The sequence below is a fragment of the Vipera berus genome (assembly GCF_964194415.1).
Source record: "Vipera berus genome assembly, chromosome: 1".
NCBI classification, from domain to species: Eukaryota; Metazoa; Chordata; class Lepidosauria; order Squamata; family Viperidae; genus Vipera; species Vipera berus.
In genome coordinates, this window is record NC_138202.1 from 159,850,697 (window position 1) to 159,866,019 (window position 15,323).

At 38.4% G+C, this 15,323-nt stretch overlaps 1 protein-coding gene across 8 annotated transcripts in view; it reads left to right on the forward strand.

Annotated features, from left to right (window-relative positions):
* The window catches only part of MAP3K20 (mitogen-activated protein kinase kinase kinase 20), a 125,736-nt gene that overhangs the window by 28,478 nt on the left and 81,935 nt on the right, over window positions 1–15,323 (forward strand). For all 8 annotated transcript variants that reach the window (XR_014024716.1, XR_014024717.1, XM_081314633.1 and 5 more), the window contains exon 3: window positions 12,492–12,579. Coding sequence is in view for 6 of the 8 variants with exons in the window: in XM_081314633.1 (XP_081170759.1) it covers window positions 12,492–12,579 (88 nt within the window). In the remaining 2 variants the exon portion in view is untranslated. The remainder of the gene's footprint in view (window positions 1–12,491; window positions 12,580–15,323) is intronic.

Here is a 15,323-nt window from a genome sequence, read left to right on the forward strand (position 1 = left end):
AAAGAATTGAGGCCTTTGAACTATGGTGCTGGAGAAGACTCCTGCGAGTCCCTTGGACTGCAAGGCGATCAAACCGGTCAGTCCTAGAGGAGATCAACCCTGACTGCTCTTTAGAAGGCCAGATCCTGAAGCTAAAACTCAAATACTTTGGCCACCTAATGAGAAGGAAAGACTCACTGGAGAAGAGCCTAATGCTGGGAAAGATTGAGGGCAAGAGAAGAAGACAGAGAATGTGGTGGCTGGCTGGAGTCACTGAAGCAGTAGGCGTGAGCTTAAATGGACTCCAGTAGATGGTAGAGGACAGGAAGGCCTGGAGGAACGTTGTCCATAGGGTCGCGATGGGTCGGACACGACTTCGCAGCTAACAACAACAAGAACAACAACAAATCCAAGGAATTTTACAGTACAAGTAGGCAAACTGTATTCTTTAGTACAATTACTCTTTGGCTTGATCATCTGATTCAGGATTAACCCTGGGTATTCTACACATCATTTCAAGAAAAAAAAGTTTATATTCTTTCGGGTGGCAAAAAGGAATTTGCATATAATAAAAATGTACATCATAGGATTGCCCAGTAGTCCCAGGGCTATATTTTGCACTGCCTTGGTTTATGTATGAAGGAAATACAGCAACAGTTCTCAAAAGTATTTGTTCCCGTATTTGTGCTAAAATGACAGAATCCAAGAAAAAGTTTAAGTCAGTTTCAGGATAGTCACTTGCTTCACCAGGTGTCTCCATAATTCCCTACAACCTGGAAAGAGTTTGCAGTCTCTTGGCAGAGGTGATGGGCTGGGGAAGGCTGAAGTATGGTGAGTTTACCTTGGATGATAGCCAAGGAGGAGGAAAGATGCCTGAGAGCTTAAATTGTTTTACACATTACGTGGATGGTCTGTGCAATCATTTTTATTTTTAATTGTAAGAGAGATGCTATGGAAAGAGGATCTGCTCTGCAAATAAGAGAGGCTGGTTGGAGGGAGAAAGCCTTTTGGAATAAAAGCCACTTCACCTGATCACACCTTTAACATTCATTTTTAAACACAGTGACTCCCACCCCCCCAGTTAATTAATCCCCCTTTAAAAAGAGAGAGAGAGAGAGTTACTGGAGGCAAGGCTAATATTATCCTTTATCATCTTTTACAGATCTGGATTCCCCCCCCCCTTTTTTTGGCTCAATCAGTGTTTAGAACTGATTGACATCAGGGTAGAGAGGGCAACACATTGCCGTTTCTTCCCCTTTTCAATTATACATTCATCCCCAAAAGTACAAAGCAAAAATACAATTCCATTCTTTATGAATCATAAACTAGGTTTCTTTTGCCCTTAAACTGGCATTTTAAGCTATGTTCATTCATGGTGCAAAAGAGACCTTGAGGGTAAAGGAAGGAACCAAAGGACGGGGGGGGGGGGGGGAGGGAAGGTAGCTCTCAAACAAGTAATCTTCTGAATAGCCCAAATTTAATCCTAAAACAAAAACTGTTGTATATGTGTGTGTATGTGTGTGTGCGCGCACACACACACACAGACACACTAATGTCCTCCACAGCCACCTCTTAGCCTGGAAAACTTGAAAGAGGAAGTAAAAGAGGTGATCCAAATCGCAGTTCTTTTGACAGAAGAAATTCAGCTGTTTTGAACACTTACAATCAAAGGAAGTGGTTTCCCTAATTATATGAACTATGGGAAAGCTCTCAGAATAGCTTTTCCGCCCCAGGATTCCTTGCACTTTAGAAGTTTGCATAAAAGCTCACGTGGAGACTTGGATGCAAAGTGTTTGATTCAATTTTGTTAGGCAGAAGTGTACCTACCTTCGGCTTAACAGTTGGTTAAATTTGGACCACAATCAGATTTAGATGATATATTTCTGTCCCTTTTAAACATTTCAGCACTTTGCTTTATTTCCAAATAACTCTTTGAAATGAGCTGTGGAGAAAGGGCCTTAAGCGCTTTTTGTCAGCTTTTCAGTGAAGTTTCCATCCTTTTGGGTTGATTTGATAATAGGGAATTCTGTGAAATAAAATTTGTTATTTCCACTGCTCTTAAGAGAAGAAGAAAAATGATTTTTTTTTCAGGGTGAAAAAGAAGCAACAACTTGTGATAATTATACATTGTAAATTTATAGGATTTGAACATGGCAATTTATTTGTTTGAAAATGCTGAAAATCTTGAGCCTTTTCACAAAGACACGACTAATTTATTTGTTCTCTTTTTTTATTCATAGACATTCTTTTTTCTGTACATGAAAAATACTTTGGGAAAGAACACCAAAGGATCAGAACATTTTTGAAAATCACACCCTAACATAAAATAACAAAAGCTATCATCCTGATTAAAACTGATGTATTCATTCTATCCTTATGTATTTATTTGCTCCATTTTTATTCTACGTTCTTTTCAAATTTCACTGTAGCTGATTACACTGTCAGCTACTTTATTTAAAGGTTCTGGAAGAGTGATCAGTAAAAATATTTTTTCCTCTTAAAACTATACTGATAATGAGACTGTATGAATCTTACTTACTCTGCAATCCTCTTTCCATTTACCTGAGTATAAACAGGACCTTCCTTCTTTTTTTGGCTGTAAAGCAGTAGTGGGATTCAAATATGTGAACAACCGGTTCTCTGTGTGGATGCCGCTTCCGGAAGTCCATTCTGGGCCTGGGCAACAAAAAAATTAGCTACCGCTTCTGCCGAACTGGGCCGAACTGGCTAAATCCCACCACTGCTTTAAAGCGAATTGAGACTTGCATGATATGAGATAGACCGGACAGGGAATGCAAACAGATGAACTAATTCTACTTTATTGTAAGGTTACATTAATAAAATCTCACACATCTGATAGTATTATCTCCAGTAAGCCTTGTGATCATAAACCATAGCACGTAACTATAAACAGATCTTGATTTACCTTAGAATATTTTGAGCACTTTATACAATATAAACCCCCGCTACTTAAGCTACCCGTGCTTCTTAAAATTCCTTGCTAGTGAGATTTTATCAGTGTCAGGAATGATTGATTGACCCTTTATGAATGGATTGTCAAAAATAATTTTTGCACCTGGTTTGCAGCCATGTTGCCGTTTGACAACAACAACAACAAAAAGACTTTTGAGTTACTTTGTGATACATACTTCAAGACATATTTACATTTTCCCATATTTTACACAGTTTTTTTATACTTTTAATTCAAAGGTGATTGTTAATATTATATTACATTAAATATGTATTTAATAATTATATCTCCCATTGTTATATTGCTATAAGTATTTCAATGAAATAGAAATATCAGATATAAAAATGGAATGAATTGTTTTGTACCTTGCTAATGAAGCCTACAGATATTTTGCACACGTACTAAGGGCCTTAAGTCATGAATACATTGCATTGTGTCAAAGAATGAGAGGAAGCCACACTCACAGAATTAAGATACCTAAATTATATGTGAACCAATAGTTCATGTTATTGGTAAAAGGTTTACCAGTAAGGTAGCCCTTATGGAGGAGAAAATCTGAAAGAAGCCCAAATGATGTCCATAGTATTTTACTAATAGAGAGAATTTTGACCGAAACTATTGCTAATAACCACAGGATCTATAAACCTCTACCAAAAATATAAATCTCAGACCAAGATGAGCAGAATGGATCTAAAACATTGCACTGTCTGTTTTCCACATATCAAGTGAAAACTGTAGTAAGCTGAATCAGTTGCATAATCAAACTCTGATTTTTGAACATCTTAATCCCCTTTTCGTAATCCTTCTGGGTAATACATTTCATACACATGCAAGATCCCAGTGTGTGCACTGGCTGTACAATATGGAAAAATATGTATATACTTAATCACCCTTCCCCCCCAATAGAATGTATTAGTGGTCTATGTATTTTTTTTGAAACAATATAATAAATTCCAAACTGCCCCCCAACCTTTAAACATTGACAAATTACTTTCACATTACTGCCCAATAAGTTCTGTGGCCATGTCTGCAAAATCATTTTGCAAAATTACTTGGCTTCGGCAGATAGCTGATCTGGTTGACCGCCTCTGAACTAACATGGGATGGGCCTGTTTGATACTTGAGTGGGAGACCATCTGAACATACCAGGGCTGTAGTTTAGTCTGGGTACATGAAAACATCATGGAAGCCTTTTCATTAACTGTTGTCAGAAAACAACATGGATTTGTCCATTAAGTCACTTTAAAGCATAACTTGAAGGAAATATCTTTTTATATACAATTGGGGTGGTGGCGGCGGCTGAGTGATAGGATGTGGGTATTGGACTTAAGCTAACAATTAGTGTATAGGAATTACATGTTTCTTTGTTAGCATATGTCTGGTTGATTGTATTATGCAATTAAAAAAACTAAAGGAAGAAGCACTTTTTGTAAAACATTGCAGGAGAACAACTGTTGTGTTACAACTTTCCCAGGATTTTACTTCAGTAGAATTTTAAAATACTGTAGAACACTTGGGTGATTTTTCTTCATCTGTCTGCAGTCATTTCTAAACAATACTGCTATTCTTGAGGAGTCCTTGGTGCTCTCTGAGCTTGGTTGCTTGCTGGTGCTCCATTACCCGATTAGGTAAGATCTTCAGTGCTGGTGGGTGTGGGATTTTCTCCCTGTTTATACTGTATACAATAGCTTGCCCTGTTAGTATTAGTGAAGTGTGGTTTTCTCTTTGCTAATCCTTGAAGGGTATTGTTTTCTGTTTGACTGTTTGTCAGCTTGATTATGTGTTTCCTTCGTAGTTCTTTGATTAGGATATTGTTTTCTCCTTCGTTGTTTGTCTGCTGTTAATCCCTGCTTCTCTGGGTATATAGGCTTTGAAGAAGATGTGTTCTGGGGTGTTTTTTTGTTTCCTTCTTAATTTTTTTATTGTCTCTTTTGAATGGTGTGTAAGTGTGGTTTATCTCTACATGTCTATTGATGGCTGATGTGTCTGAGTGCCAGATTTCCAGGAATTCTCTAGTGTTTTTGGATTTAGCTTGGTCTAGGATGCTCACAGTTGCCCAGTTTAAACTATGTTTAAGTCTGTCCGTGTGCTGTAAGATTAAGGTGCTTTCATTGTGCCTTCTTACTGTATTCATGGATGTGCTCTGCTAGGTTTCTGCTTGATGATGCTACATAGTAGCTGTTGCAGTCCTTATATTGTATGTTTAGATGACTGCTGTTTTTTCTTCTTAGGTATTTTGGTTTACTTAGAAAGTTTTGAAGGATTTTAGTTGGTTTGCACACTATAATGATATCATGTGGTTGTAATAGTCTGTTGGTTGTTTCTGCGAGGTTTCTGATGCCTGGTAGTATTATCATTTTCATAGTTTGTGTTGGCTGTGCTGTAGTGTGTTGAATGGGCAGCCACTTTTTGATAAAGTTGAGAGGGTATCCATTTTGTTGGAAGACGTTGTATAGGCAATCTGTTTCCTTTTTTAATGTTCTGGGTTGCTACAGTGCATTTCTGCTTGTCTTAGTAATGTTCCTACACAGCTCCTCTTGTGGGAGGTTGGGTTATTACTTTGGTAATGGAGCACTTGATTAATGTGGCTTTTATTAATCCTATAATAAGACATGGTAAATATTCTTGCCATAATAACACTAATGAACTCTCGTGAAATGGTGATAAATATTAGTAATCATTTAGTGATGTTCTGCAACTCAGAATGCTACAGTAGTTAAGCACATCTAACCCTGTAATTTTGTCTCATGAAAGAGTATCTCATGCTGGGAAATATCTTAAATATGGTGTGAATTAGTTGCTCTAATAGCAAATGGAATTTATTTTCTAGATGTGATCTTGAGAATTAATCTCAACTTGGAAAAAATGCACCCTACCTATGTTGTAAAAAACAGATGAGCAAACTTTTAAAATAAATTGTTAACACGTTGATCTTTAAGAAAAATTCATAACTGGTCTTATCTTTATTTGGGCCAACCAGTGAAGCTTTTATTCGGTGGTTGGTCCCAATGAAACTTTTATTCAGCTATGGATTTGGGATTTAAATTAATTTTTTTTTCTTGGGATGTTCTTGAAATGGGGTTAGAACAAACTAGGGTTTGTTTGTTTGTTTGCCTTTGGATGGATTTGTGACATTCATAACCTGCTGGGTTTGATAGAAAAAAAAAGGATTTGCATCAAGGTAAGATTTTGAAGTAGTGACAAATGTTTTTTCTCAATGAATAAATTTCTTAAAAATCAATACATAAATAAAAACTAGACATTCCAATATACTCAGTTCCTGACTCATTCAATTTTCTTTTTTGGAAACTACTCAAAAATTCGTTACTTGCTACAGGCACAGTACAGGCATAGATAAATATTTAACAAAGTTTTCTCCAAAGTATTCTTGTTGTTGTTGTTGTTGTTAGCTGCGAAGTCGTGTCCGACCCATCGCGACCCTATGGACAACATTCCTCCAGGCCTTCCTGTCCTCTACCATCTTCTGGAGTCCATTTAAGCTCACGCCTACTGCTTCAGTGACTCCATCCAGCCACCTCATTCTCTGTCGTCCCCTTCTTCTATTGCCCTCGATCTTTCCCAGCATTAGGCTTTTCTCCAGTGAGTCCTTCCTTCTCATTAGGTGGCCAAAGTATTTGAGTTTTAGCTTCAGGATCTGGCCTTCTAAAGAGCAGTCAGGATTGATCTCCTCTAGGACTGACCGGTTTGATCGCCTTGCAGTCCAAGGGACTCGCAGGAGTCTTCTCCAGCACCATAGTTCAAAGGCCTCAATTCTTTGGCGCTCAGCCTTTCTTATGGTCCAACTTTCACTGCCATACATTGCAACTGGGAAGACCATAGCCTTGACTATACGCACTTTTGTTGACAGGGTGATGTCTCTGCTTTTTAGTGTGCTGTCTAGATTTGCCATGGCTTTCCTCCCCAGGAGCAAGCGTCTTTTAATTTCTTGGCTACAGTCCCCATCTGCAGTGATCTTGGAGCCCAGGAAAATAAAATCTGTCACTACCTCCATTTCTTCCCCATCTATTTGCCAGGAATTGAGAGGGCCAGATGCCATGATCTTGGTTTTCTTAATGTTAAGTTTCAACCCAAGTTTTGCACTCTCCTTCTTCACCCGTAACAAGAGGCTCTTTAGTTCTTCTTCACTTTCTGCCATTAGAGTGGTATCATCTGCGTATCTTAGGTTGTTGATATTTCTTCCGGCAATCTTAATTCCAACTTTTGATTCATCTAGCCCTGCCTTTCTCATGATGTGCTCTGCATATAAGTTAAATAGGCAGGGCGACAGTATACAGCCTTGCCGGACTCCTTTCCCAATTTTGAACCAATCAGTGGTTCCGTGTCCAGTTCTCACTGTTGCTTCTTGACCCGCATATAGGTTTCTCAAGAGACAAATAAGATGGTCTGGTACTCCCATCTCTTTAAGAACTTGCCACAGTTTGTTATGATCCACACAATCAAAGGCTTTAGCATAGTCAATGAAGCAGAAGTAGATGTTTTTCTGGAACTCCCTAGCTTTCTCCATGATCCAGCGTATGTTGGCAATTTGATCTCTAGTTCCTCTGCCTCTTCGAAATCCTGCCTGTACTTCTGGTAGTTCTCGATCCACATACTGCTGAAGTCTAGCTTGTAGGATTTTAAGCATGACTTTACTAGCATGAGAAATGAGTGCAATGGTGCGATAGTTTGAACATTCTTTGGCACTGCCTTTCTTTGGAATTGGAATGTAAACTGATCTTTTCCAATCCTGTGGCCACTGTTGAGTTTTCCAAATTTGCTGGCAAATTGAGTGTAGCACTTTTACTGCACTGTCTTTTAAGATTTTGAATAGCTCAGCTGGAATACTGTCACCTCCACTAGCTTTGTTGTTGCTCAGCTTTTCTAAGGCCCACTTCACTTCACATTCTAGGATGTCTGGCTCGAGGTCAGTGACCACCTCATTGTGATTATCAGGGACATTAAGCTCATTCTTGTATAGTTCTTCTGTGTAATTTTGCCACCTCTTCTTAATCTCTTCTGCCTCTGTTAGGTCCCTGCCATTTTGGTCCTTTATCATGCCCATTTTTGCATTAAACGTTCCCTTCATCTCTCCAATTTTCTTGAAAAGATCTCTGGTCCTCCCTATTCTATTGTTTTCTTCTATTTCTTTGCACTGTTCATTTAAGAAGGCATTCTTATCTCTTCTAGCTATTCTCTGGAATTCTGCATTCAATTGGGCATATCTATGTTTTTCTCCCTTGCCTTTCGCTTCCCTCCTTTCCTTAGCTATTTGCAAAGCTTCCTCAGACAGCCATTTTGCTTTCTTGCATTTCTTTTTCTTTGGGATGGTTTTGGTTGCTACCTGTTGTACAATGTCGCGAACCTCTGTCCATAGTTCTTCAGGCACTCTGTCTATCAGATCTAATTCCTTAAATCTATTTGTCACCTCTACTGTATATTCAACAGGGATATGATTTAATTCATACCTGAGTGGCCTAGTGCTTTTCCCTACTTTCTTCAGTTTAAGCTTAAACTTTGCAAGGAGAAGCTCATGGTCTGAGCCACAGTCAGCTCCTGGTCTTGTTTTTACTGACTGTATAGAGCTTCTCCATCTTTGGCTGCAGAGCATATAGTCAATCTGATTTCTGTGATGACCGTCTGGTGATGTCCATGTGTAGAGCCGTCTCTTGGGTTGTTGGAAAAGAGTGTTTGCTATGACCATCGTATTCTCTTGACAAAATTCTATCAGCCTGTGCCCTGCTTCATTTTGTACTCCAAGGCCAAACTTGCCTGTTATTCCAGTTATCTTTTGGCTTCCTACTTTAGCATTCCAATCCCCCATGATGATAAGGACATCATTTTTGGGTGTTAGTTCTATAAGGTGCTGTAGGGCTTCATAGAACCGGTCAATTTCATCCTCTTCAGCACTGGTGGTTGGGGCATAGACTTGGACTACTGTGATATTGAATGGTTTGCCTTGGATTCGAACTGAGATCATTCTGTCATTTTGAGGATTGTATCCCAGTATTGCTTTTCCTACTCTTTTATTGACTATGAAGGCTACTCCATTTCTTCTGAGGGATTCTTGCCCGCAGTAGTATACCTGATGGTCATCTGAATTAAATTCACCCATTCCTGTCCATTTTAGTTCGCTGATACCTAAGATGTCGATGTTCAGTCTTGTCATCTCTTGTTTGACCACGGCCAGCTTTCCTTGATTCATGGATCTTACATTCCAGGTTCCTATGGAGAAAAAATCTTTACAGCATCGGACTTTCCTTTCACCACCAGACACATCCACAGCTGAGCGTCCTTTCGGCTTTGGCCCAGTCGCTTCATTCTTTCTGGCGCTACTAGTACTAGCCCTCTGCTCTTCCCCAGTAGCATATTGGACGCCTTCCGACCTAATAAAGTACCTAATAAAGTATTCTAGGATTAGCCATTTCCTGTAAATCTCTCCTTAATCATATCACTCTTCCTTTTTTCCTCCTGTCCTCAGGCTTTACTTCAGGTTAAAGCCATTCCGTCTGCTGTAGATTCCTCTAGCTTTATTGACAGTGATAATGAGTGACAAAAGATAAACGTTTCTATGTCTTTAGAGAACCAGAAAGCTGTAGCAAAACATGAGGCAGCAAAGTAGTTAAATGTAAATAGCCTGTCCTGTCCTTGTTTGATTGTGGCCAGTGATGGAAGTTAAATTTATGATTAATGTTAGGAATTAAAGTCCTAACCTGGTTTGGGTGAAATACATATAATATGGTTGTGTACCTTTAAGAAGAGAAATGGCCTAAGGGTGTAATTAACTAATTAACTAATTCTATTCAGCATAAATGAATTTCAGATGTTAGACTTACTCTGGCTCTCTCTAGTGTTTTTTTCTCTGACTGACTTGTTACTGTGTGTATTGATATTTGACTTTTAACTGGTAAGGATTTTTGACTTTGAGTTTGTTTATTCCTGAACTGTTATTCAACCGTGATTCTTCGTTACTGACCTTGGATTGAAAACTGGACTATATGTAATTGTGTTTTTTTTGTTTTGTGTTATGTTGTCTGAGTAAAAATATTGTTATGATACAACTCAAGTTAGTTTGCCTTTTACTGTTTGCTTCTTAAAGGTCCCAGTACACTTTCTTTTGTGCATTGCAAGCCTTGTATAAGGCATTCTGCACATTCTAATTTTGTTTCTTATTAACAATTAACATAAGGGTAAAAGAGTTATCCCGATCCTGAAGTTGAAACTCAAATACTTTGGCCACCTAATGAGAAGGAAGGACTCACTGGAGAAGAGCCTAATGCTGGGAAAGGTTGAGGGCAAGAGAAGAAGGGGACTACACAGAACGAGGTGGCTGGATGGAGTCACTGAAGCAGTAGGCGTGAGCTTAAATGGACTCCAGAAGATGGTAGAGGACAGGAAGGCCTGGAGGAATGTTGTCCATAGGGTCGCGATGGGTCAGACACGACTTCGCAGCTAACAACAACAAAAGACTTATCTGTTCATAATTTATGGGAAATAGGAAAAGGTTAAAGTGACCGCGTGTTCTGTGAATGAACTTTCTGGTTGTTGTTGTTGTTGTTGTTTCCTTTTTAAAAAGACATGTGAGAACATCCATTGGAAGAAAAACAGAGAAGTCTTAGGAACCCAAAAATGTGATAAGCCTTATTTTTTCATTTGGCTACAATTCCAGGCTTTTCAGTTAATCGTCTTAACTGTTCTGGGATGAATGAGGAATCCATTCTTTCCCTTTGTTCCTTCAACCATAATTACAAAAGACAGAAGAATGCAATCAAACTTATATCAGTCATTTAATGGGCTCCTCACTTCCATGGGATCTCCAGATACGATGAGAAAATCAAGTTTTGAGGGCCTTCCAGAAGACCAGCAGGGTTGGGGCCAAACTCACCGTTGATGCTTAATTGATAAAATAAAGCCTATGCCTCTGATAGTTCTAATGTTAACATTTTCTAAATTTTGGGTGCAATTGTTCTAGAATTGCTAAATTAGAAAGCCATTGATTTGTGCCATTCCTATCCTTTCTCAAAGATACCTTTGAAAGATTGAAGACAATTGCTAACATGTAGAAGCTTCTGCCTTGTCTTCATAGTATGGACTGGTGAACTTGCAGTGTACTGTAGCTTCATTTTCAGTGGTTGCGATCTTTTTAAAAAAATGTTATCATAAGCTAGAAGCATTGCATTTATCATTGCATTTATTTATCTGATTTCTTTGCCTGAACATACTTCAGGATTAAAGCTGTTTTGTGAGCAAGCCTCCGCTTTCCTCAATTGGCTGTCTTTGTCAACATTTTATTGGTGGCCAGGAGCACATTTGGAAATATCATATCTAATCATATATCTTCATTATTTATTACCTTTTTAAGATTTATATCCTAGCATTCGTCTAGGAAATCTGTGGCTTATATCGGAATCTCCCTCTTGGTATTATTAGATTGCTGCTCAGTGGTTAAAGACACTGAGTTTGTCAGCTGGAAAGCTGACAGCCTGAGTTTGAAACCCGAACACTGCACAACAGGGTGAGCTCCTGTTCCTGCCTCAGTTCTTGCAGATACAAGTAAATTAATAGGTACCACTTTGGTGGGAAGGTAACAGCATTCTGTGCACCTTTGGCATATAGCCATGGCGGCCACATGACCACAGAAAATGTCTTTGGACAAGGATTGTTCCCTTGGCCAAGAAATGGAGATGAGCACCTTGCCCTAGAGTTGACATGAATGGACAGGGGAAATCTTTACCTTTATCATATATGGTAATGCCTTAGGAGGAACCAGATTTCTGTAGTTAAGGATAGATGTGAATCTAGTTCAGGACATTTATTAGTACATCACCCAGGTCTCCATTCCAACTTTTGATTAATACCATATACTTAGCCAGTGTTTGAAGTATGTTCAGAAACTTCAGGTAATCTAAGATGCCCCAGGAAAAGTTTCAGAGAGCATATGTCCTCCATTTTGAACAACCTAATGTAGTGTGTCTCTAAACTTGTATAGGATTTCAAACTAGGCTATATAAAAAAAAATCTCTTTCTCCCATACAAATCTTCCCAAACTTTGAGATAACTTCAGGAATTGCTCTTCTTTTGAACCCACCATTACTGGAAACAACTTTTTAGTAGCTGCTTTTCCAATGTTCAAAGGAGTGTTGTGTACCTTCCAAATAATAATAGTTACCATTGTGTCAGCAAATATAAACATGTTTATTTTAGCAGGGTTTTGATAAGGAAGCTCTAAACCGGTTTGTCTGTCAAGGTGAGTTTTTGAGGAATTGTTTGATGTTATTTGTTTCACTGTCTTTAACATTTGTTTTTAAGCCATTAGCTGTTTTTTATAAATATTTGTTTTTAAATATGCTTTAATTGCTTTAATTAGACAAAGGTTAGCCTGTATAATCTGTAGGTTTAATGGTGATTTTTGAATTTCTGTTCTTGCTAGCTACCTTGAGCACAACTATTGATACAGATAATGATTCAAAGAGGGTTTTGTGTTAATTATAGAATTATGAACGTTTTGTATTCACATCTGGTGCTTTTGTTGCATTTTGAACAGGCAGAAATACTCAGCGTGTTGAGCCACAGAAATATCATTCAGTTTTATGGCGCCGTTATTGAACCCCCAAACTATGGCATAGTTACAGGTAAGCTACAGATGCTCCTCCTTTTGTGATGTGTGGGGGATGTTTCTGAAACACTGAATTTTTTTCAGTAGTTGGCTATATACTTGTGGTTTTGTTTTTGTTTTTTTTTTAAAATAACCTTTCTTTCTTTTCATATTGAACTATATGTTAATGTAATTTGGAAAAAACCAAATTCCTTTACTCCTGCAAATATTATTTAATTGTAGGGTTTGGAGTGTTTTCTGTGAAACCAAATTTGGCACATTGCAGGGACGGTATTTGCTTTAATTAAATGGTGCCAATGGACAGAGAACAATATATAGATTATTCTTATGTAGTCTGCTGTCAATGTGGAGAAAATAAAAGTGATATAAGAAACAGCTATTTTGCCATTATATTCTACTGACAGAAAGACAACTTGGGGGCAAATCCTACAGTTTAGTTTTCAATTGGCTGTAAGGCATACTTATAGAGCCAAGACAGATCTGCTATACCAGCACCCCTTTTCTGAGGGAGCGGGGATATGCCTCTATACGAATCTTGAGCCAATATTACAGAAATCTAGGCCTATTACAGATATAGGCAAGTGAGCTATTTTCATGAACTGAGAACATACTGCAATCTCAATTCTTCTATCAATAGACTAGACCAGGTGTAGGCAACCTCGGCTCTTTTATGACTCATGGACTTCAACTCCCAGAATTCCTGAGCCAGGTTGGTTCAGGAATTCTGGGAGTTGAAGTCTATGAGTCATAAAAGAGCCGAGGTTGCCTACCCCTGGACTAGACTTACAAATTGACCTGAGCCTAGTAGGGTCTATAAACTTTCCCACTGTGGGAACCACTAAAAAACTGAGCTTTCCCCCCCCCTCCATATTCTTTAGCCTTTATGAAGCAGCTGGAAATTCTTTTTTTGTTTAATTGAACAGTAATGCTGGTGGAGGCAAAAATATTTAAGTCTTCTTTTTTTTCTTCTGGCATGCATCCTCCCATTCCTGATTCTACTAGTCTTCTCTTATTAGAAAGTACAGTGATTGGTATTGTTTGGTTACAACAATGCAACAAATACGGTATATTCTATATAAGATTCTGTTTCAGATCACGTGTCTCTGTGTTGAGGTATTAACTTGAACATATTTCACATTTTTAAATGTGCTTATTGTTGTGTTCTGAATGCTTGCCTTTCTATTTCCAAGTGAGCTATGGTATGTAGCTTAAGAGGGAGCTTGGTGTGGTGGCTAAGGCACCAGGATACTAGAAACCAGGAAAATGGGAGTTCTTAGGCATGAAGTTAGCTTGGAGACCTTGCCAGTCCCCCTCTCTCAGACCTAGGAAAAAGGTTATGGTAAGCCACTTTGAAAATTTTGCTAAGGCAGTTGCCAAGAGTCAAGATTTACTTGAAGTCTGTCTGTCTATCTTGAAGAAGCATAGTATTTTCAAGGCCTCCCTCTTATTTGATAACTTGAAGGATTTGCTAAATTTAGTAAATTTAAAGCAGATGCAAATTTCTTCTAGCAAAGGATTCCCCCCCCCACAAACACACACACCAAATAGGTGAGTTTTGGATAAAGTGTGAATGAAATTACACTTTCATAAAATGAAATGCCTTGGTGGAGCAGTGGGCTAATGCCTCCTTAAGTAACACCAGCTGCCTGCAATTAGTGCAGGTTCGAGTCCCACCAGGCTCAAGGTTGACTCAGCCTTCCATCCTTCTGAGGTAGGTAAAATGAGGACCCAGATTGTTGGGGGCAATTAAGCTGACTTTGTAATAATGCCGCTTGGGGTGTGTGTGAAAGCCCTAATAAGCAGGCATATACATAGAATGAAGGCTACTGCTAAGCTTGTAAGCCGCCCTGAGTCTTCGGAGAAGGGCGGGATATAAATGGAATTAAAATTAATTAAATTAAAAAAATGAAATTAATGGTAGTTAATATGGGTTAATGCTCAGGGATGTGCTTTATGCCATACTTTTGTCACACTGAAAAAAGTTTTTGTTTTGTGTTTGTTCACTTGAATACATTTTAGTTGTATTAGATTTAATTAATATATTGGTTAACGGACTCCAGAAGATGGTAGAGGACAGGAAGGCCTGGAGGAACGTTGTCCATGGGGTCGCGATGGGTTGGACACGACTTCACAGCTAAGAACAACAACAACATCAACAATTGGTTAATGCAAGATATTTTTGCTAATACCATGTTGTTCTACTAAAAGCTTTTTTTTTCTATGCTACGCTTTTAAGTTTATGTCTCCACGTGAAAAAAACGTATCATTTTTATTTTTATTATTTTATTTATTTGTATCCTACCTTTATTATTTTTATAAATAACTCAAGGCAGCAAACATGCGTAATACTCCTTCCTTCTCCTATTTTCCCCAGAAAAGTCACCCAGCTGGCTTTCATGGCTAAGGTGGGGCTTGAACTCACAGTCTCCCCTTTTCTAGCCTGGTGCCTTAACCAGTAGACAAAACTGGTACATGCATGCAAATGAGAATGATGAGGGTGATGTAATTTCTAGTTGTTGTTCCCAGAGGTATTAAGAATAGTGTTTATGTGTATGAATTCGTGAAACCCATCTTTTAATAATATGCAGGGCAAAACTATAGGCTGCATAATTATGATTTAGATTAGTTTCATCAAATTTATTTATGAATTTCTTTACATTTAATGGGATTAGTATTATTTTCATGGTACACACAATCTGACCCCAGAATGTCAAGACTGATTATTTAACCCAAGAGTAGTCATCTTTACATCCATTTCAT